This window comes from Oncorhynchus mykiss, chromosome 9 (genome assembly GCF_013265735.2).
Source record: "Oncorhynchus mykiss isolate Arlee chromosome 9, USDA_OmykA_1.1, whole genome shotgun sequence".
Lineage (NCBI taxonomy): Eukaryota > Metazoa > Chordata > Actinopteri > Salmoniformes > Salmonidae > Oncorhynchus > Oncorhynchus mykiss.
This window is the reverse complement of record NC_048573.1, coordinates 52,365,521-52,386,890: the sequence shown is the minus strand read 5'-3', so window position 1 is coordinate 52,386,890 and position 21,370 is coordinate 52,365,521. Positions and strand designations below refer to the sequence as shown.

The following is a 21,370-nucleotide window of genomic DNA, read 5'->3' as shown; positions in this document are numbered from 1 at the left end:
ATTTCAATTTTTTTCCAAATGTTGAATGTTAGATTTGTGTTTTTTTTAATACATTGCACAATTCGATGTTTCTGTTATCCCCCAGAAAGTCAGCGTTTTATAGCCTTTCAATAACTTTGACACTGAATGCCAGGATTGGTTTTCACGCTCTTCTCTGTGTTGATTTGTGCCATTTAGCCCTGTGGAAAGGGGAAGAGACTGCCTGAAGTTCACTGTATTGTAAGCAGACTGGGCTGCTTCAACCTGTTTGCTAAGGTAACCGGCAGTCTAATTAAACTCTTCATATATAATGCATTTTAGCTTGCTTGTGCACATTGAAAAGGGTTGAAACTAAATCCTATAAAAATGTCCCAAGCTAATCAGAAGGGTGAGTTTTGAGAAGGATAATTGATATATTTAACGATGTGTTATTATGTACCACCCAATGTTTTAGTCTGTGCAGGTGAGAGGGGACAGGTGTGACTAGTGTAAATAAAAGTTGAAAAAAGCAGCTAGTATTTAATGTAGTCCTGGTGTATTCCCTTGTTGATACTTGTCATCAGGATTGTCTTTGTGTTTAGGGGTGTAGTTATGGAGTTATACTGGGTGCGTCTTTGTGTGTGTGGGTGGGTGTGTTTTCAGATCTTGGAGGAGGTAGAGAGGCGCAGGGAGATCTGTCCTGCCCTGGTGTCCCCCTTCATGCGTAGCGTCATGGAGGCTCCTTTCCCCGCCCCTGGACGCACCATCACAGTCAAGAGCTTCCTCCCAGGCTCAGGAAATGAGGTAACAATCACAACTAAGAGGAAGTCACCCTATGACTATACGAAAATAGTTACTACAGGATGTTAAGAGAAGTAACAGTTCCTACCTAGCTCTTTATTACGGACACTTTGTCAACAACACCTGCAATCATGTGCAATGTCTCTGCCCAGCAACCAACTGTTGTAAGAGCAATAGCCAACCGTGTGTGTGTGTGTGTGTGGTCAGGTGCTGACTCTGTGCCGGCCGGTGGACTCGAGGCTGGAGCACGTGGACTTTGAGAGCCTGCTGCAGTGCCTGAGCGTTGGGAGACTCTTGCAGGTGTTTGCCTCTCTGCTACTGGAGAGGAGGGTCATCTTTATCGCTAACAAACTCAGGTGATGCGTTTCCTCTAGTACACACAGCTTCACTGGCATCTCCAGCTTGGCTTGGGAGACAGTGGGAGGGCAGGTACTGCAGAGTACTGGTTCAGGGTGGAATGTATTGTGTGCTTTGCTCTTCTGTTGGTCGGTGTGAAAGTGCTGTGTGTAAGTTGTCATAAGTACATAGTGTAGTCCGAGTTAATTGTATTGAATAGACTGTATGGACTCCATATCTTTGACGTGCCTCTTCTCTGGAATTTCACATCTTTTCATCCCTTTCTCCTCCTCTCTTCAGTGTGCTGTCTCGTTGTGGCCATGCTGCGCTGGCGCTGCTCTACCCGTTCACATGGCAGCATACCTTTGTGCCTGTGCTACCCGCCAGCATGCTGGACATCAGCTGCTCTCCCACTCCCTTTCTCATGGGGGCGCTGGTGCCCTGCTTGCCCGAGCTGCTGGAGCTGCCCATAGAGGAGGTAAGTGACAAAGCTCACCATCTGATTCCCAGTGGCTAGTCACTAGATGGCCATGCTACAAAGGACAGCATTTTCGATTTCATCAGAATTGATGAGGAAGTACATGAGTGATTATTTCCTTGATAAAGGGTTAATGTTAGGGTTATTTAGTGTTCTGTCGCACACAAGGGTTTATCAGACTTAAAAGTATTTGTGCCACCTAGTGGTAATTTTATAAACGTCATTGCAGTAAGACTAACAAATAACTGGAGTATCAAACTTCAAATAGTTACTAACAGTTAATGGTAGACAGTCCCTGATGTCTAATTTGAAGCCAAATACTTTGACCTGCTTTCCTGTTGTCACTGATCTTTTCTATGTTCTCTCCGTTTGCATTCTAGGTACTTATTGTAGATTTATGCGCAGACAAGTTTGTCAAACAGGTGTGTACATTTTACATTTTAGTCATTTAGCAGATGCTCTAATCCAGAGCGAGTTACATTATTGAGTGGATACATTCTTTTTTACTTTTTCCTGTACTGGTCCCCTGCGGGAATCGAACCCACAACTCTGAGCAAGTGCCATGCTCTACCAACTGAATTGTATTTAATTGCGACTCAATGATGGGTGTGGTTCCAAAACATGACAAGTGACTAGGACATGAGGAAGACTTTATCTGTGCATGTCTGCTCTCCGTCCTTGTCCTGGGATTGTCTTTTAAAGTGGCATTGTTAAATTTGTATTTTATTTAACGAGGTAAGTTAGTTAAGAACAAATTAGTATTTACAATGACGGCCTAACCAGGACTACGCTGGGCCAATTATGCGCCGCCCTATAGGACTCCAAATCACGGCTGGTTGTGATACAGCCTGGAATCGAACCAGGGTCTGTAGTGATGCCTCTAGCACTGAGATGCAGTGCCTTAGACCGCTGCGCCACTCGGGAGTTTAATTTCATACTACACTATGCCAGAGCTTGAATTTCTCTTGGATGTAGTCCAAGTTCATATAGTGAGAATATTAAAGGGATTATCCATCCCCAGAAATAAAAATCATGAAACTCCTGTCAATTTGATGAACGCCTATGTTCTATCAGTGAAAAAAATAAAAAATGTCCCCCTGATATAACTTCTAAGTGGTCCATCTGTGAAGTCTGGAAATTGTATAGGAATGTGTTATGCAGTGCTTTCTGAAAGTATTCAGACCCCTTGACGTTTTTTACGTTACAGCCTTATTCTAAAATGGATTACATTTACAATCTACACACAATACCCCATAATTCAGACCCTTTGCTATGAGACTTGAAATTGAGCTCAAGTGCATCCTGTTTCTATTGATCATCCTTGTGATGTTTCTACAACTTTATTGCAGTCCACCTGTGGTAAATTCAATTGATTGGACATGATTTGGAAAGGCACACACCTGTCTATATAAGGTCCCACAGTTGACAGTGCATGTCAGAGCACAAACCAAGTCAAAGGAATTGTTCGTTGAGCGCCGAGACAGGATTTTGTGGAGGCACAGATCTGGGGAAGGGTACCAAAACATTTCGTAAGCATTGAAGGTCTGCAAGAACCCTGTGGCCTCTATCATTCATAAATGGAAGTTTGGAACCACCACGACTCTTCCTAGCGCTGGCAGCACGGCCAAACTGAGTAATCGGGGGAGAAGAGCCTTGGTAAGGGAGGTGCCAAGAACCCGATGGAACTCTGATTTAGTTCATCTGTGGAAATGGGAGATCCTTCCAGATGGACAACCATCTCTACAGCACTCCACCAATCAGGCCTTTTATGGTAGAGTGGCCAGATGGAAGCCACTCCTCAGTAAAAGGCACATGACAGCCCGCTTGGAGTTTGCCAAAATGCACCTAAAGGACTCTGACCGTGAGAGAATATTCTCTGGTCTGATGAAACCAAGGTTGAACTATTTGGCCTGAATGCCAAGCGTCACATCTGGAGGAAACCTGGCACCATCCCTGGGATGAAGCATGGTGGTGGCAGCATCATGCGGTGGGGATGTTTTTCAGTGGCAGGGACTGGGAGACTAGTCAGGATCGAGGGAAAAAATACAGAGAGATCCTTGATGAAAACCTGCTCCAGAGCGCTCAGGACCTCAGACTGGGGTGACGGTTCACCTTCCAACAGGACAACAACCCTAAGCACACAACCAAGACAATGCAGGAGTGGCTTCGGAACAAGTCTCTGAATGTCCTTCCTTGAGTTGCTCAGCCAGAGCCCGGACTTGAACCCGGTCTAACATCTCTGGAGAGACCTGAAAATAGGTGTGCAGCAACGCTCTCCATCCATCCTGACAGCGCTTGAGAGGATCTGCAGAGAAGAATGGGAGAAACTCCTCAAATACAGGTGTGCCAAGCTTGTAGCTTCATACCCAAGAAGACTTGAGCCTGTAATCACTGCCAAAAGTACTGAGTAAAGGGTCTGAATACTTATACAAATAGAATCTCAGTTTATAAAAAAATAAAAACCTGTTTTTGCTTTGTCATTTATGAGGTATTGTGTGTTGATGGATGAGGGGTAAAAAAAAACAATTTAATCCATTTTAGAATAAGGCTGTAACTAAACAAAATGTGGAAAAAGTCAAGGGGTCTAAGTACTTAATGAATGCACTGTAAGTAATAGTTGCTATGGCATTTCGCTTCCGTTTCTCAATGAGATCCTATTGGGCCGCTGATATTGAATGCTAGTTTCTATGACGACACCATTCTGTATACTTCTGGCCCTTCTTTGGACACTGTGTTAACTAACCTCCAGATGAGCTTCAATGCCATACAACTCTCCTTCCGTGGCCTCCAACTGCTCTTAAATGCAAGTAAAAATAAATGCATGCTCTTCAACCGATCGCTGCCTGTCCAGCATCACTACTCTGGACGGTTCTGATTTAGAATATGTGGACAACTACAAATACCTGGGTGTCTGGCTAGACTGTAAACTCTCCTTCCAGACTCACATTAAGCATCTCCAATCCAAAATTAAATCTAGAATCAACTTCGTATTTCATAGCAAAGCATCCTCTACTCATGCTGCCAAACATACCCTCGTAAAACTGACCATCCTACCGATCCTTGACTTCGGCGTTGTCATCTACAAAATAGCCTCCAACACTCTACTCAACAAATTGGATGCAGTCCATCACAGTGCCATCCGTTTTGTCACCGAAGCCCCATATACTACCCACCACTGCAAATGTACCCTCTCGTTGGCTGGCCCTCGCTTCCATACTCGTCGCCAAACCCACTGGCTCCAGGTCATCTACAAGTCTTTGCTAGGTAAAGCCCCGCCTTAACTCAGCTCACTGGTCACCATAGCAGCACCCACCCGTAGAACGCGCTCCAGCAGGTATATCTCACTGGTCACCCCCAAAGCCAATTCCTACTTTGGCTGCCTTTCCTTCCAGTTCTCTGCTGCCAATGACTGGAACGAACTGCAAACATAACTGGAACTAACTCAAACATAACTAAATCAATGGGGGCCACATGCCATGACATTTTGGGAAATTTAGATTGTCCCTCACTGTCTCGTTGTTATTTTGGTGATTGTTAGTTGTCAAAGATTCTTATTTAAAAATGTATAGCTCCATTATCTCTACATACCTTATCTCTTTTTGGTCTTAAGTTTACAACATTGAAAACATTTTACCATCCCGAAAATTATTTTCTACAAAATATATTTTTGGGAGTGGTGGCAACGTTTTATGAATATAGGGAAAACATTGATGCAAGTGATCAGTGAAGTTTTAGATTCTACAGAGAGTATTACAGCAATTGTGAAGATTTCTACAGACCTGAGATGACCTACACTACTGGTCAAAAGTTTTACAACACCTATTCATTCAAGATTTTGTTTCTTCATTTTACTAGTTTCTACATTGTAGAATAATAGTGAAGACATCACAACTATGAAAGAACATATGGAATCATGTAATAACCAAAAATGTTTAACAAATCAAAATATATTTTATATTTGAGATTCTTCAAATAGCCACCCTTTGCCTTGTTGACAGCTTCGCACACTCTTGGCATTCTCTCAACCAGCTTCATGAGGTAGTCACCAGGAGTGCTAAGATGAAACTGGCTCTCATGAGAACCGCCACAGGAATGGAAGACCCAGAGTTACCTCTGCAGAGGATAAGTTCATTAGAGTTACCAGCGTCAGAAATTGCAGCCCAAATAAATGCTTCAGAGGTCAAGTAACACACGTCAACATCAACTGTTAAGAGAAGACTGTATGAATCAGGCCTTCATGGTCAAATTGCTGCAAAGAAACCACTACTAAAGGACACCAATAATAATAAGAGACTTGCTTGGGCCAAGAAACACGACTAGTGGAAATTTATCCTTTGGTCTGGAGTCCAAATTGGCTATTTTTGGTTCCAACTGCCGTGTCTTTGTGAAACAGTGTGTGTGAACAGATAATCTCTGCATGTGTGTTTCCCACCGTGAAGCATGGAGGAGGAGGTGTTATGGTGTGGGAGTGCTTTGCTGGTGACACTGTCAGTTATTTATTTAGAATTCAAGGCACACTAAACATGCATGGCTACCACAGCATTCTGCAGCGATATGCCATCCCATCTGGTTTGGGCTTAGTCCCACTATCATTTGTTTTTCGACAGGACAATGACCTCCAGGCTGTGTAAGGGCTATTTGACTAAGAATGAGAGGGATGGAGTGCTGCATCAGATGACCTGGCCTCCACAATCCCCCGACCTCAACCCAATTGAGATGGTTTGGGATGAGTCGGACCGCAGAGTGAAGGAAAATCAGCCAAGAAGTGCTCAGCATATGTGGGAACTCCTTCAAGGCTGTTGGAAAAGCATTCCAGGTGAAGCCGGTTGAAATAATGCCAAGAGTGTGCAAAGCTGTCAAAGGCAAAGGGTGGCTATTTGAAGACTCTCACATTTTCATTTGTTTAACACTTTTTTGGTTACTACATGATTCCATATGTGTTATGTAATAGTTTATGTCTTCACTATTATTCTACAATGAAAATAGAAAATACTAAAAATAAAGAAAAATCCTTGAATGAGTAGGTGTTCTAAAACTTATGACCGGTAGTGTATGCATGCTATCTTGAACATGTGATTACATGAAAATAATTGTATAGTTACAGTAACCTCAATGTGGCTATGGATTTAATCTCATTCTTTTACTTTTTATTTTTGGTTGAGTTGGAGATTTGAATCCAACAATTTATTTTTGACTTGACAAGTTTGTAGGCTATTTATTTTAAATGTGATTTTGAATTGTTTGGTTGTCAATGCAACCAAATGTCAACATTTTGGAGATGTATCTTCTGCTTTGATAGTTCCATCTGTGACACTGACTAGTTTTAACTCCAGTTTGTCTAAAAGTTAATACATGTAAAAGTTAAAGAATAAGACTAAATCAAATCAAACTTTAAATGCACTTCAATAAATGTTCATTTGATTTAGCCCTGTTCTTTAACTTAGATTTTTGGTTGAGATGGAAATGTGAATCAACATAAATGATTAATTTGTAGACCAACTGGAATTAAAGCCAAACTAAGTCAGTGGCACAGATCAAAACAGAAGATATATCTCCTTGAAAGTTTGATATTTGGTTGCGTTGACAACCAAACACAATTCAATATCACTAAATATCATTACATTTTATTATCAACCAGAGTTTGAAACCCTAGGCCTATTCTATGATCTATTTTTAGTTGAATTATGGGTTGAATTGAAACAATGGCTGTTGTTGACTTTGCAAATGCTATACAAGCTTAAATAGCGTAATTGATATGAGTGAAAGTATGGTCACATTTCATTTGCTCTCTTAAACCTACCCTTTGGAATGACTTCGATAGCAACAGTGAATCTACAGTACACTGAACAAAAATATAAACGCAACATGTAAAGTATTGGTTTCATGAGCTGAAATAAAAGATCCCAGAAATGTTCCATATGCACACAGCTTATTTTGCTCAAATTTTGTGCACAAATGTATTTACATCCCTGTTAGTGAGCATTTCTCCATTGCCAAGATAATCCATCCACCTGACAGGTGTGGCATATCAAGAAGCTGATTAAACAGCAAGTTTGTGAAGCAGGTGCCCCTTGTGTTGGGGACAATAAAAGGCCACTCTAAAATGTACAGTTGTCACACAACACAATGCCACATATGTCTCAAGTTTTGTGGGGGTGTTCCAATTGGCATGCTGACTGCAGGAATGTCCATCAGAGCTGTTGCCAGATAATTCAATCTTAATTTCTCTACTATAAGCCGTCTCCGTTGTTTTTAGAGAATTTGACAGCACATCCAACTTGCCTCACAACTGCACACCACGCGTATCCATGCCAGCCCTGGACCTCCATCATGCTTCTTCACCTGTGACAGCTGATGAAACTGGGTTTGCACAATCAAAGAATTGCTTCACAAACCGTCTCAGGGAAGCTCATCTGCATGGTCATCGTCCTCACCAGGGTCTTGATCTGACTGCAGTTCGGTATCGTAACCAACTTCAGTGGGCAAATGCTCAACTTTGATGGCCATTGGCACACTGGAGAAGTGTGCTCATCATGGATGAATCCCGGTTTCAACTATACCAGGCAGATTGCAGACACTGAATGGAGTCGTGTGGGTGAACGGGTTTGCTGATGTCAACTTTGAACAGAGTTGCCAAATGGTGAGGTTATGGTATGGGCAGGCATAAGCTACGGACAATTAACACAATTGCATTTTATCGTGAAGAGATCATGAGGCCCATTGTCGTGCCATTCATCTGCCGCCATCACCTCATGTTTCAGCATGATAATGCACGGCCACATGTTGCAAGGATCTGTACACTATTCAAATGTCCCAGTTCTTCCATGGCCTGCATACTCACCAGACATGAACACCCATTGAACACCTGCCAATATCCAGCAACTTCGCACAGCCATTGAAGAAGAGTGGGACAACATTCCACAGGCCACAATCAACAGCCTTATCAACTCTGTGAAGGAGATCTCGTGCTGCATGAGGCAAATGGTCACACCAGATACTGACTGGTTTTCTGATCCATGCCCCTACCTGCGACCAACAGATGCATATCTGTATTCCCAGTCATGTGAAATCCATAGATTATGGCCTAATGAATTTATTTAAATTGACTGATTTCCTTAAATTAACTCAGTAAAATGTTTGAAATTGTTGCTTTTTACATATTTTGAGTGGGGGATCTCAATAATTTTAACGATAATATAATGGTAATTGTCAGTGACACAGCTATGGCCTAGGGTTTCAAGTCTAGGTCCAAGAGGATCCTATAAATAGCTTCTACCCCAAGCCATAAAACTAATGAACGGCTAATCAAATGCCCCCCTCCGGAACACTGCTGCTACTCTCTTATTATCTATGCATAGTCACTTTAATAACTACCTACATGTACATATTACCTCAATTACCTCGACACTGGTGCCCCCACACATTGACATTGACTCTGTACTGATACTCCCTGTATATAGCCCCGCTATTGTCATTTATTGCTGCTTTTTAATGATTTGTTATTCTTATCTCTTTATTTTTTAGGTATTTTCTTAACTTGTTATGGCTGCAATCCCACTAACGGGATAAGTGTCATCAACAATCGCTGAATAGCATAGCGCTACATTCAATAAATATTACTATAAATATTTATATTCATGAAATCACAAGTGCAATATAGGAAAACACAGTTTAGCCTTTTGTTAATCCACCTGTCGTGTCAGATTTTGAAATTATGCTTTACAGTGAAAGCAATCCAAGCGTTTGTGTAAATTTATCGATCGCACGATAAAACATTAAGTACACTTAGCATCAGGTAGCTTGGTCACGAAAATCAGAAAAGCAATCAAATTAATCGTTTACCTTTGATCTTCGGATGTTTTCACTCACGAGACTCCCAGTTACACAACAAATGTTCCTTTCGTTCCATAAAGATTATTTTTATATCCAAAATACCTCCGTTTTTTGCCGCGTTATGTTCAGACATCCACAGGAAAGAGCGGTCACGACAACGCAGGCGAAAAGTTTCCATAATGTCCACAGAAACATGTCAAACGTTTTTTATAATCAATCCTCAGGTTGTTTTTAAAATATATAATCGATAATATATCAACCGCAAATGTCTTTCACAGTAGGAGAGGGAAAAGCAATACGTATCCAATGTCTGTTGCGCGAGCAAAACTCATGTGACCACTTGACGCAATGTTATCGTTCTGGCTCATTTTTCAAAATAAAAGCCTGAAACTGTCTGAAGACTGACACCTTGAGGAAGCGATAGGAAAAGGAATCTGGTTCATATCCCTTTAAATCCAGCAAAGGGAGGCTATGGAACATGGAGTTGTCAAAATAGAAGCCACTTCCTGTTTTGATTTTCCTCAGGGTTTTGCCTGCAATATCAGTTCTGTTATACTCACAGACAATATTTGACAGTTTTGGAAACTTTAGAGTGTTTTCTATCCAATACTAATAATAATAATAATATGCATATATTAGCAACTGAGACTGAGGAGCTGCCCATTTACAATGGGCACCTTTTCATCCAAGCTACTCAATACTGCCCCTGCAGCCATAAAAAGTTAACTGCATTGTTGGTTAAGGGCTTGTAAGTAAGCATTTCACTAAGGTCTACACCCGTTTTGAATTCGGCGCATGTGACAAATAACATTTGATTTAAGCTGGGAAAGATTAAAACCCTGGATGGGGGACTAAAGGGTAGCTGTAGATAGGTCAATTGTTCAGTAGGAGGTGCTGTCCAGCATATTATATTTTTTTCAGGTAGTGGATATAATGTTAAAGATCTGACATTGTTTTAAAGAAACAAATTCAACCTATATTGAAATGTTGGTTACTATGATGACACAATCCTGTGGTTAAAATTTCAGAAAAGTTTCAAATTCAATTCCCCATAATGTGGAATTATGTTTTTTGATTTTTTTACAACTTGACGAAAAGCTGAAAGTGTCTAAGTATTTAACCCCTTTGTTACGGCAAGCCTATTAAGTTAAAATAAAATTGTATTTGTGACATGCGCCGAATACAACAGGTGTAAACCTTAGTGAAATGCTTACTTACAAGCATATCTTACAAGCATATCAAATTGTATTGGTCACGTACACAAGCCCTTAACCAACAATGCAGTAACCAACAACATTGATTACTTTTTTTAAAATCCAATGTATTTGTCACATGCACCAAATACAACAGGTGTAAACCTTACCGTGAAATGCTTACTTACAAGCCCTTAACCAAAAATGCAGTAACCAACAACGTTGATTACTTTTTTTCAAATCCAATGTAGATTTCACAGCCACATTGACAAATTACGTTGAAACATTGCTTCAACCAGTTTGTGTCCAGTGGGAGGTTCTCTTGCATGATGTGAGTTGCCCTGACCTCTTAACTATTCCTTGTTTCTCAGCTTGGTGATGAGGACTGTATCTTGCCCAGTAAGCTTCAGGCTGCACTGCAGCAGATCCTGGAGGAGAGAGGGCAGATACTACGGCAAGACGGAGACTGCACAGGTTTGCACAGCCAACTATTACCTTAAAAACGGCCTTGTAGCCAAAACATTGATGAAACAATGTCTTCTTGTTTCCCTGTCCAGGTTGGATAAAGTGTAATTGTATAGAAAGACATTTCTTAGTGTTTATTTGCCTCTCCATTTTGACACCATCTACTTTTATAAGTGACTATCCCCCTCCCTACCATCTGTCCATGCAGGCCAGCAGTGTGAGCTGAGCTCCCTGGTGTCGGAGGCCTTTGTGCATTTCTTCGTGGAGCTAGTGGGCCACTACTCCCTCCACATGGGTGCCAGCGGGGCCCGGGAGCTGCAGAGGGAGAGCTTCTGTAAGTCCCACCCCTCCCGTGGGGCCCGCCAGTTCCTGCAGCTCTTCATGGACACGCAGATGTTCTCCGGCTTCATCCACGACAAAGAGTTGCGCAAGGGAGGGGGCAAAGGTCAGGGAGTCGCCTATCAGTGGCCCTGTTGTTGGAATACTTTGAGAATGCATTCTTCCTTCCTCTAAGTAATCACCTCTTACCAAAATGTATTTTCTTGTGGACCATGTACTAAGCTTTTCTCCCCCTCCCACAGGGCTTTTTGAAGTTAGAGCTGCAGAATATTTGGCTTCAAACCCGGAGTCTGAATCTAGCGGGTTCCTCAAGGGACTCAAGGGAATTGGTTAGTATTGCTCCATTCATAACATCCAATTAAACAAATATGGCATTTACTGTCAGAGTTTTAAAAAAAATTAAAATTTTATTTTCAGGGATGAAATTCCTACAGAAGAAGTGACAGACTGTCAGCAGTCTGGTTGAAAATGCTTCTGTAAGAGAGGATGAGAGCCATCTGCCGGATTGGCTGAGACACATGTGCTATGATGTTACAGCTATATAGATATGTACATGACTCGACCAGGACATAACGGTGTTGGGCACAGAGGTCCACAGTCCTAGGTAGAGGGCTCTCTGCTTCAGACATGACCAGTCTCTTCGTATTGCCCTGAATGCATTCCAAGCCTGAGTGAAGTGCAATTGTAATTGGAGGAAAACTGGAAATGTGCATTTATGGCCAAACAAACTTCGATGAAGACTTTTGAGATGTCAGAGGAAAGGCAGGAGCAAACACTATGTACTTGTGAAATCTACACAAAACATTTCAGCTACAGGACTCGGTATTAACTTAACAGATGTTGTGCCATGATAAACTAACCCACGCATTTTTGTTTTTGTTAGTCATTTTTTTATGTTTGTTTTAGTCAAGTCTTAAGTGTTTGGTCTACATATTATGGATATAATGTTATTTTTAAGTTTAGTTTTGAACTCGTGTCTAGTTGGAAATTAATAAGTAAGGCTACTCGATACCCTTCTGCACTCTGCTACAGAACAATGTAAGAATAATGATTTTTATTATGTGCATGATTGTTACTTTTAAATATGACATATATTTTTTTTTTCCAATTGAGGTATGTTGTCCCTGACATTTTGATGGCCTTGACAAATCTTCCAAGTAATGTTTGGATCATTAGGATAATACATTACAATTTACATTTCTCACCGAGTTTGAATTTTGTATAGCTTATTCTGTAACTGAATATTTTGTTTACAATATTTTAGCTACTTTTCATGCATATTTTTGCATTTTGAACTTATATTGAGATTGTATGAGCCTGTTTGGATACCATTTCCTCAGTCATTTGATAGGACAGGTGAAAGCACATATTGAACTAAACCACCTTGACTAAGGATGTGATTTTAAAGGATCAGAACTGAGTCTTAATCTCATGTATCCAACATTCCAATGCACAAAGTTTGCTAAAAACGTTTTTGATGTTCTCATGTGGGTTTTAAAAAGTCACAACTAGAGACCAGAAACTAACTAGTCACACCTTCCTATTGACTGGAGTTGCATACTTAGTGCCTAAAGAAAGTATTCACACCCCTTGACATTTTTCACGTTTTGTGTTACAGCCTGAATTTTAAATGAATTAAACTGCGAATTATTATTATTATTAGTTTTATTTGGTCACTGGTCTACATACAATACCCCATAATGTGGAATTATATTTGTATAATTTTTTACAACTTGATGAAAAGCTGAAAATGTCAAGTATTCAACCCCTTTGTTATTAAGTTCAAATAAAAGTGTATTTGTCACATGTGCCGAATACAACCGGTGTAAACCTTACCGTGAAATGCTTACTTACAAGCCCTTAACCAACAATGCAGATTTTTAAGTAACAAAATATTTGTTACTTTAAATATGGCATGATATATAAAATTCTAAAAAGTAACAAAATAACAAGAACGAGGCTATATACAGGGGTACCGAGTCAATGTGCGGGGATACAGGTTAGTCGAGGTAATATGTTCAGGAGTAAAAGTTTGCTTGTCAAGTCACACGATAAGTTGCATGGACTTACTCTGTGTGCAATAAGTGCTTAATATGATTTTTGTATGACTACCTCATCTCTGTACCCCACACATACAATAAATTATCTTTGAGGTCCCTCAGTCAAGCAGTGAATTTCAAACAGATTCAACCACAAGACCAGGGCGGTTTTCCAATGCCTCGCAAAGGACACCTATTGGTAGATGAGGTTAAAAAAAAGCAGACAATGAATATCCCTTTGAGCATGGTGAAGTTATTAATTTCACTTTGTATGGTGTATCAATACACCCAGTCTATACAAAGGAAGAACGCCTGTATCTAACTTAGTTGCCAGAGAGGGAAGAAACCGCTCAGTGATTTCAACATGAGGCCAATGGGGACTTTAAAACAGAGTTTAATGGCTGTGATAGGATGAATCAACATCCTCATTAATTCACAATACTATCCAATTTAAAGAGTGAAAAAAAAGATGCCTGTTCAGAATAAAACATTTCAAAACATGCATCCTATTTGCAACAAGGCACTAAAGTATTACTGCAAAAAATGTGGCAAAGCAATTCACTTTTTGTCCTGAATACAAAGTGTTATGTTTGTGGCAAATACAATACATTACTGAGTACCACTCTCCATATTTTCAAGCATAGTGGTGGCTGCATCATGTTGAGTATGCATGTAAGGACTATGCATGTTAAGGACTAGGGCGTTTTTCAGGATAATAAAGAAATGGAATAGAGCTAAGCACAGGCTAAATCCTAGAGGAAAACCTGGTTGTCTGCTTTCCACCAGACACTGGGAGACAAATTCACATTGAAGTAGCACAATAACCTGAAGGCCAAATCCACACTGGAGTTGCTTACTAAGATCGTGAATGTTCCTGAGTAGTTCAGTTATAGTTTTGACTTAAATCTACTTGAAAATCTATGGCAGACCTGAAAATGGTTGTCTAGCTATGATCAAGAACCAATTTAACAGATCTTGAAGAATTTTGAAAACAATAATGGTCAAATGTTGCACAATCCAGCTGTGGAAAGCTCTTAGACACTTACCCAGAAAGACTCACAGCTGTAATCACTGCCAAAGGTGCTTCTACAAAGTATTGACTCAGGTGTGAATACTTACTTTAATTAGCAAAAATTTCAAAAAAACGTTTTCATTTTGTCATTCTGAGGTATTGTGTGTAGATGGCTGAGTTGTTTTATTGAATCCATTCAGGATGTAACAACAAAATGTGTCATAAGTCAAGGGGTATGAATACTTTCTGAAGGCATTGTAAAATGTGTATCTCAACAGGTACAATTTTGAACTATTGTACATTTTTTGTTATATTTTTATAAACGTGAAATGTCCACCATACATGTCAAAATAAATGTGAAATGTTAGTTTGGAATTAATTCATGACTCCACTACTTCAACACGTTGGTCTCCCTGTGTCAGGTCAGGTGAGTTATGTATTTTCATTCCTAATGTTGTGCCATTTTTGTGGTAATTAGTCCTAGGAACCTAATATATTACCTGATAAACACCAAATTCAGGATGCAAATGGCATGTGTTGAAAAATGTATTATTAGCTATGTTACATAATAATTAAATAGTAATTTTAGATTAAGAATCACTCCAATGCGTAAGGGGCGCTATAAAATCAATGGCCATAAGACACCAACGAAAAATACGTTCAGCCTCCCGGAAGACGGCAGGAGCAACCAGCTGCGTTGTTTTGCTGCTGAGACAACTAGCTAGCCATCCATCCATCCAGCGGTGCTAGCAAACAAACAACTAAACAGAATATGGCTGGAACGTCATCAGTAGCTGGTGAAGTATTTGTCGATGCCCTACCGTATTTTGACCAGGGTTATGATGCAGCGGGCGTTAGAGAGGCGGTAAGTATCTGCTCCATACATAGCTAGCTACCTGTTGCAAACTAGCTAGCATCAGACATGAGCTAGCTGAGAAACGTGCAGCTTCGTTCTCTTAAAGCGATTCAAAATATACAATATAGAAAAAGAGTAAACAACGGAGTATACAAACAGTCAAGGTACTAGACAAATGTATATAAAGACTATTATATCAAGTTGATTGCTTTTTGTTATAAGAAATTATGTATATATTGTTCAAATTCATTCTCACAGTTTTCTGACTCCTGTACATCTATGAATATTAAATTTAGCTCATAACTGCGGTTGATTAAGAAGAAAGGCTTCGTATAGTTTTTGCTGTACTTTGTAAAACCAAAAATCATTTTCAGTATCGCGTGTGTTTTGGTGGGGAAACGGAGTCGGATTCACAGACAATAGCAACAAATGATTCCAAGTTAACGGTTTGAAGCACACTTATTCAATCTTCCGTAATCAAAATGTATACCAAATCGTTTTTCATTTTCGTGCCATATCAAAAATGACTTTCAGTAGCCTAATGGGGTGCTGTTTAGCAAATGTTAAATTGTTAACGCAAGATGTGCTTACAGTCATGACCTAAACACCATACACATAAGTGAGCTAGATGTTTTTCTTCGTATTTCATTAAAGAAAAAGTATACATTTTAAAGTGTTTGACCAAGAAAATGTAGTTATCCCCACATTCTTTAATTTTTACTGTTAACTTTGACCCCTATACGTTTTATGTGCCACTAGTAGATCATTAGTAGGTTGATGACCATTGCATACCATAAGATCCCCATATTATGCCATCTTAAAATATGCATGCTTCGGAGGTAGTGGCAGGTAGCCTACACAAACAGGCAAAGATTTTCAGCTGGCAGACAGTGGAATAAGTTTGAATGACACACATGAAACTGTTGATTGTCAAAAACCCAGCAGCGTTGCAATTCTTGACATACTCTAACCGGTGAGCCTGGCACCTAATACCATACATACCCTCTTCAAAGGCAAGTAAAATTGTCTTGCCCATTCAAATTAAATTTTATTGGTCACATACGTGTTTAGCAGATGTTATTGCGGGTGTAGCGAAAGGGTTGTTTCTAGCTTCGACAGTGCAGTAATATCTAACAAGTAATATTTCACAACATATACACACAAATCTAAGTAAAGGAAATATGGGCATGTTACCCTCTGAATGGCACACATACACAATCCATGTCTCAATGCTTAAAAATCCTTCTTTAACCTGTCTCCACCCCTTCATCAATACTGATTGAAGTGGATTTAATAGGTGACATCAATAAGGGATCATAGCTTTCACCTGGTCAGTCTGTCATGGAAAGAGGTGTTCCAATTTTTTTTTTGTACACTCAGTGTATATTGGTGAACTTTGAAGGTGCCCATATTATACCAGCTTAAATATTTTTTGTGAGGTGTGCCACTAGTAGATCAATAATCCATTGTCATTAACATTGCAAAGCATAACATGACTGTATTTTGCCAGCTACAATATTGGAAAAATACTTGTTTGCTGTATATTACATTTGACATTTTAGGTAACCTAGTTCAATTTTAACCAGGGATTAGAACCGGTTCAGGGATAGAAACAGGGGAATTTTTTTTGTTGGTTAATAACTGGTTAATAATGTTATTTTACGTTCAGGCATTTTTTTTCTTTCGAGTACCACAAAAAACGCAGCTAAGCACATATGCAAAGACCTCAGTCACTCAAACCTATTCCAGTGTCTGCCTGCCAGCATTTCACTACACCTGCAAACACATGTATGTGACAATTTTTTTTTTAAGTATTGGATTTGAAATCTTTACCTGTGTGTAGGCTACCTACCTCCGAAGCATGCATAGTCTACTGTAGCTACTGATGTTACAGGCACGATTCTGACATTTTTAGAGAAGGGTGGATTAAATTGTTCATTGCTAGTTAAGGGATATTATAGTTACCATGTTTCACACTGGAGTTATTAACTGCAAAAAGGTCATTCTTGTTTTAATTTTGGTCACGCTTTGCACACAAGATTGTTCGCTAGCTCGCAAACTCTAGGCGACACTGTTTGTAATGTAATTGAACTGAGTCAGGATCAATGGCTAGCTCTGGTCCAACGTTTATCCAACTCTGAAGTTAAGACTTTCAAAGTTCCTTCATAGAAGCCGTGCCTCTGTAGGTATAATTCAGATAATGCATGTAATAACAACAAGATGCCCAGCGCTCTCCTCACCTGCTAAATTTGTCGCACCCTACGCTACACTTGTCTGCCCAATGCATAGCTTGCCTGCTCCATAGCAGTCTGCTCTATCCATTGGTGAAACAATTTAATGTCGAGCTGAATGTAAAAAAAAAAAGAGAGATTTAGATAGGAACAATATAAACCGTTAACTTTTTGGTTGATTTCGAATCGGTTCAGAATTTTATTTTGCTGGTCAGAACTATGGAACGGAAAGGAAAAAAATATGGTTCTGTTTTAAAACGAAACGATTGGAAGATTTAATTTCCAACCCCTGATTTTAACATAGTAAATATGGATGGTCAACATTTTGTTACGTGCCACTAATAGATCAATAACCAATTATCATTAATATTACAAAGCATAACGTGCCCATATTACGCCCGTTACATTGGAAAATATTTGTTTTATTATTATTTTTTTTACAGTGAACTGAGGTTAACTTTACTTGTATGCCTAGGCTACTAGGCCCACAAAGATCATATATGAAATGAATAGGGTTTCTAAATGTAATTCTATTATTACACCTAGGCTATAAAATAAGTAGGTGTGTAATGTAATTTACTTTCAACAATGGTCAGGGTAGGGGTGTCCTAAGAATCCCGGATAGCACTGGCCGTTTCGATTGGTTCATTCGTGCTGAGTTTAGGAAAAAGTTGGTTGTATTCGAAACAAGTTATTGTAGGTGCAGTTGTGCAGGAAAGCGTTTTAAGAATTCACATTTTCCGAGAATCAACTGATTAGTGACCCAATGTTGATAGCAAATCCCACGAACAGTTATCAAAACTCGGATCCGCCTCGATATAAGAGAACGGAGTTGAGCGTTGCTCAGCTAGCCTGCCAGCTGAAAATCTTTGCCAGTGTGCATGTGTAGGCAACCTGCCGCTCTGAAGCTTAGGCTGCTGTAGCCTACTGACGTTACAAACGTGATTCAGAAAATAGATTTTTAGAGAAGAATGGATTAATTTTGGATTAACTTTTTCAATGCTAGTTAGGGATACTATAGTTATCACGGTGAAACGTGTTTTTAATCCTGGTGCCTCTGCACACCTAAATTCCTTAGCTAGCTATCCCTGGCAACGTTAAGCCAGGTCTCGGAAATTAAAAGATTTTCAAAGTTCCTCCAAAGAAGCCGCTCCTCCATAGGTATAATTCTGTGGGCCTAATTCAGATAAAACATGTCATAAAATGCCCAGTGCTTCAAGCCAAACTTCCTCCTCCATCCTCTCTTGCGCTCTTCCCATCTGCAAAATTTTAGTCACATCTCGGCCCTATACTTCTCTGTCCATCACGCATGTAAACAACTATAGCTTGCCCGCACCATAACAAGCTACTCTATCTACACTGATTGGTGAAGTAGTTTAGAAAGGAAAAATATAAACGGGTACTTTTTGGGGTTCATACCATTCAGAACTTTATTTTGCAGTTCGGAAAAGTAGAACAACAAAAAAGATGATGGTTCTGTAAAGAACAAAACTATTGAAAAATGTAGGTTCCAACCCCTGCTTTTAGGTCACCCCCCAGTCACAAGTCTAACTAGTCTACTGTACTAGTATGCTGTCAATCTGTATTAATTTCCATACACAGGCTGCAGCCTTGGTAGAGGAGGAGACTCGCCGATACAGACCCACCAAGAACTACCTCAGTTATATGCCAACACCTGATTTCACTACATTTGAAGTAAGTACCACGTACACAGTTCATGCTATAAAAACAAAAAGGCATACATTAATATGTAAACTAAAGCCATGAGGCTGGCTTTTGACTGACTCGTCACTGTCAACTGTGAAATCTACACTGCTCGACAATGACATTATGTGAAGCAAATACTAATGCTTATATCACCCATCAGACTGAAATCATGAGGAACGAGTTTGAGAGACTAGCAGCCCGGCAGCCCCTGGAACTTCTCAGCATGAAGAGGTAAACCCAGTCTACTCTTTTGCTCAGAGCACGAACAATCATGTTTAAAAAAAGCTTGCGAACTGTCAATCCCACATTCAGTTCTAACTTGACACATTTAAACCCTCATCATCCTCTGAGTGTACACTCAACTGTTTCTGTTTCACCTGTGCAGATATGAGCTTCCAGCTCCATCATCAGGGCAGAAGAATGACATCACTGCATGGCAGGAGAGTGTGAACAACTCCATGGCTCAGCTGGAGCATCAAGCAGTGCGCATTGAGAACCTGGAACTTATGGCACACTATGGTACCAATGCATGGAAGGTCTACAATGAGTGAGTCGGTGGCTGCTGCTTGTGCCCCCAGTAGAGCTCTTCATTTATTTTAGTTTCCAAGAAAGAGTCAGGCGGGACAACCAAACTGATTTTGAATTAAGCTAACAAATGGGGTTTGATTAGTCATTTAATTTGAGAGTGGAGGAGATCAGTCTTTTTACTTGTCAGTTTAGTCCTTTTTACACATGCTTGTCCTGAAGGGTAAAGTATAGATTCACAGGGATTTTTTGACTTTGCCTTAATCTTTGTCATTATTTCCACTCCACAGTAACCTGGCCTTTATGATTGAATTGGCTCAAAAAGAACTACAGAAATGTAGGTAGGTAAATGGTGTGAAAATGTTGCTTTACAATTTCCAGGTTGTGCAATACATTCCTCATGGTTAGCTCGTTTGGTAATAGTTTTGGACTCAGTCTGACACCAACTGTGTCGACAAGCTTCTTCACATCAATAACGAGCTTCTGCATATACAGTATATCTTTTTCACAACCTTTTCTGTGTGTGTGTGTCATTTATACAGAAAGCAGATTCAGGACTTGAACTGGCAACGGAAGAATGATCAGCTTGCAGGCGGGGCCAAGCTGAGAGAGCTGGAGTCAAAGTCAGTTCTGTGAATGTTGTATTTTTCATTACTGTTCTCTCAACCGTGGTATGATTTCTAAATCCATGCCATCTCTCTTTTGTAACAGTTGGGTGTCCCTCGTAAGTAAGAACTATGAGATTGAACGTGCCATCGTCCAGTTGGAGAATGAAGTTGGACAGCTCAAACAGCAGCATGGTGACGAGAACAAGGAAAACATTCGACAGGACTTCTAGAAACAGAACCTTGCAGAAGAGACATTTTACAAGAAAGGAAATGTTGAGCTTGCAGCTGAGAACAACGAAAACCAATGTGAAAAGAACAGGACTGTCCCTCCAAACATTAAGAACCTAGTTGCCTTGGCTGCACAGCTTCTTATGACAGTCTTTACATTAGTCTCAGATGGTGACCGTTGAAAAACTATTGGTCCTGTGTAGAGCATATTTGGTGTACCTCGATCACTTCAGAGGTGAAGTCTGATTTTGTGTTTTTTTGTGTTTTTTTTTACTTTTATCAATGCTTAAATGCTTAAATGCTTAAAATGAGGTAGTTAATAACTAATGATGCAGTCTACAAGTCACTTGATTTCTTAACATATCGACATGAGTACAGTTGAAGTCGGAAGTTTACATACACCTTAGCCAAATACATTTAAACTCAGTTTTTCACAATTTCTGACATTTAATCTCTGTAAAAAAATCCCTGTTTTAGGTCAGTTAGGATCACCACTTTATTTTAAATATGTGAAATGTCAGAATAATATTAGAGAATAATGATTTCTTTCATCACATTCCCAGTGGGTCAGAAGTTTACATACACTTAATTAGTGTTTGGTAGCATTGCCTTTAAATAGTTAAACTTGGGTCAAACGTTTTGGGTAGCCTTCCACAATAACTTGGGTGAATTTTGGCCCATTTCTCCTGACAGAGTTGGTGTTACTGAGTAGGCCTCCTTGCTTTCACACACTTTTTCAGTTCTGCCCACACATTTTCTAT

The 21,370-nt window shown here is 39.9% G+C and overlaps 2 protein-coding genes across 2 annotated transcripts in view; both read left to right on the top strand.

Moving 5' to 3' along the window:
* dennd2c (DENN/MADD domain containing 2C) overlaps nt 1–14,829 on the top strand; it is a 34,248-nt gene extending 19,419 nt beyond the window's left edge. Inside the window, exons 11-19 of the mRNA XM_021616174.2 lie at nt 178–255; nt 622–762; nt 967–1,115; nt 1,396–1,573; nt 1,954–1,995; nt 10,971–11,073; nt 11,273–11,509; nt 11,646–11,732; nt 11,821–14,829. Of these exons, the coding sequence (XP_021471849.2) occupies nt 178–255; nt 622–762; nt 967–1,115; nt 1,396–1,573; nt 1,954–1,995; nt 10,971–11,073; nt 11,273–11,509; nt 11,646–11,732; nt 11,821–11,846 (1,041 nt within the window). The 3' untranslated portion in view covers nt 11,847–14,829. The remainder of the gene's footprint in view (nt 1–177; nt 256–621; nt 763–966; nt 1,116–1,395; nt 1,574–1,953; nt 1,996–10,970; nt 11,074–11,272; nt 11,510–11,645; nt 11,733–11,820) is intronic.
* A 289-nt stretch (nt 14,830–15,118) lies between these two features.
* Nucleotides 15,119–21,130, top strand: LOC110532350 (BCAS2 pre-mRNA processing factor). Its single transcript, XM_021616173.2, has 7 exons — nt 15,119–15,319; nt 19,144–19,236; nt 19,409–19,479; nt 19,634–19,795; nt 20,064–20,114; nt 20,316–20,396; nt 20,485–21,130. Exons 1-7 carry the CDS (start codon nt 15,227–15,229, stop codon nt 20,609–20,611), a joined length of 678 nt encoding a protein of 225 aa, XP_021471848.1. The 5' UTR covers nt 15,119–15,226; the 3' UTR covers nt 20,612–21,130.
* The last annotated feature ends 240 nt before the right edge of the window (nt 21,131–21,370 follow it).

What these genes read in the sequence shown, in the direction of transcription:
- LOC110532350 (XM_021616173.2), top strand. Translation starts at nt 15,227, where the DNA reads ATGGCTGGAACGTCATCAGTAGCTGGTGAAGTATTTGTCGATGCCCTA. An exon ending in CAGCGGGCGTTAGAGAGGCG is followed by an intron (nt 15,320 to 19,143) that starts GTAAGTATCTGC and finishes TTCCATACACAG; the next exon opens with GCTGCAGCCTTGGTAGAGGA. An exon ending in GAACTTCTCAGCATGAAGAG is followed by an intron (nt 19,480 to 19,633) that starts GTAAACCCAGTC and finishes TCACCTGTGCAG; the next exon opens with ATATGAGCTTCCAGCTCCAT.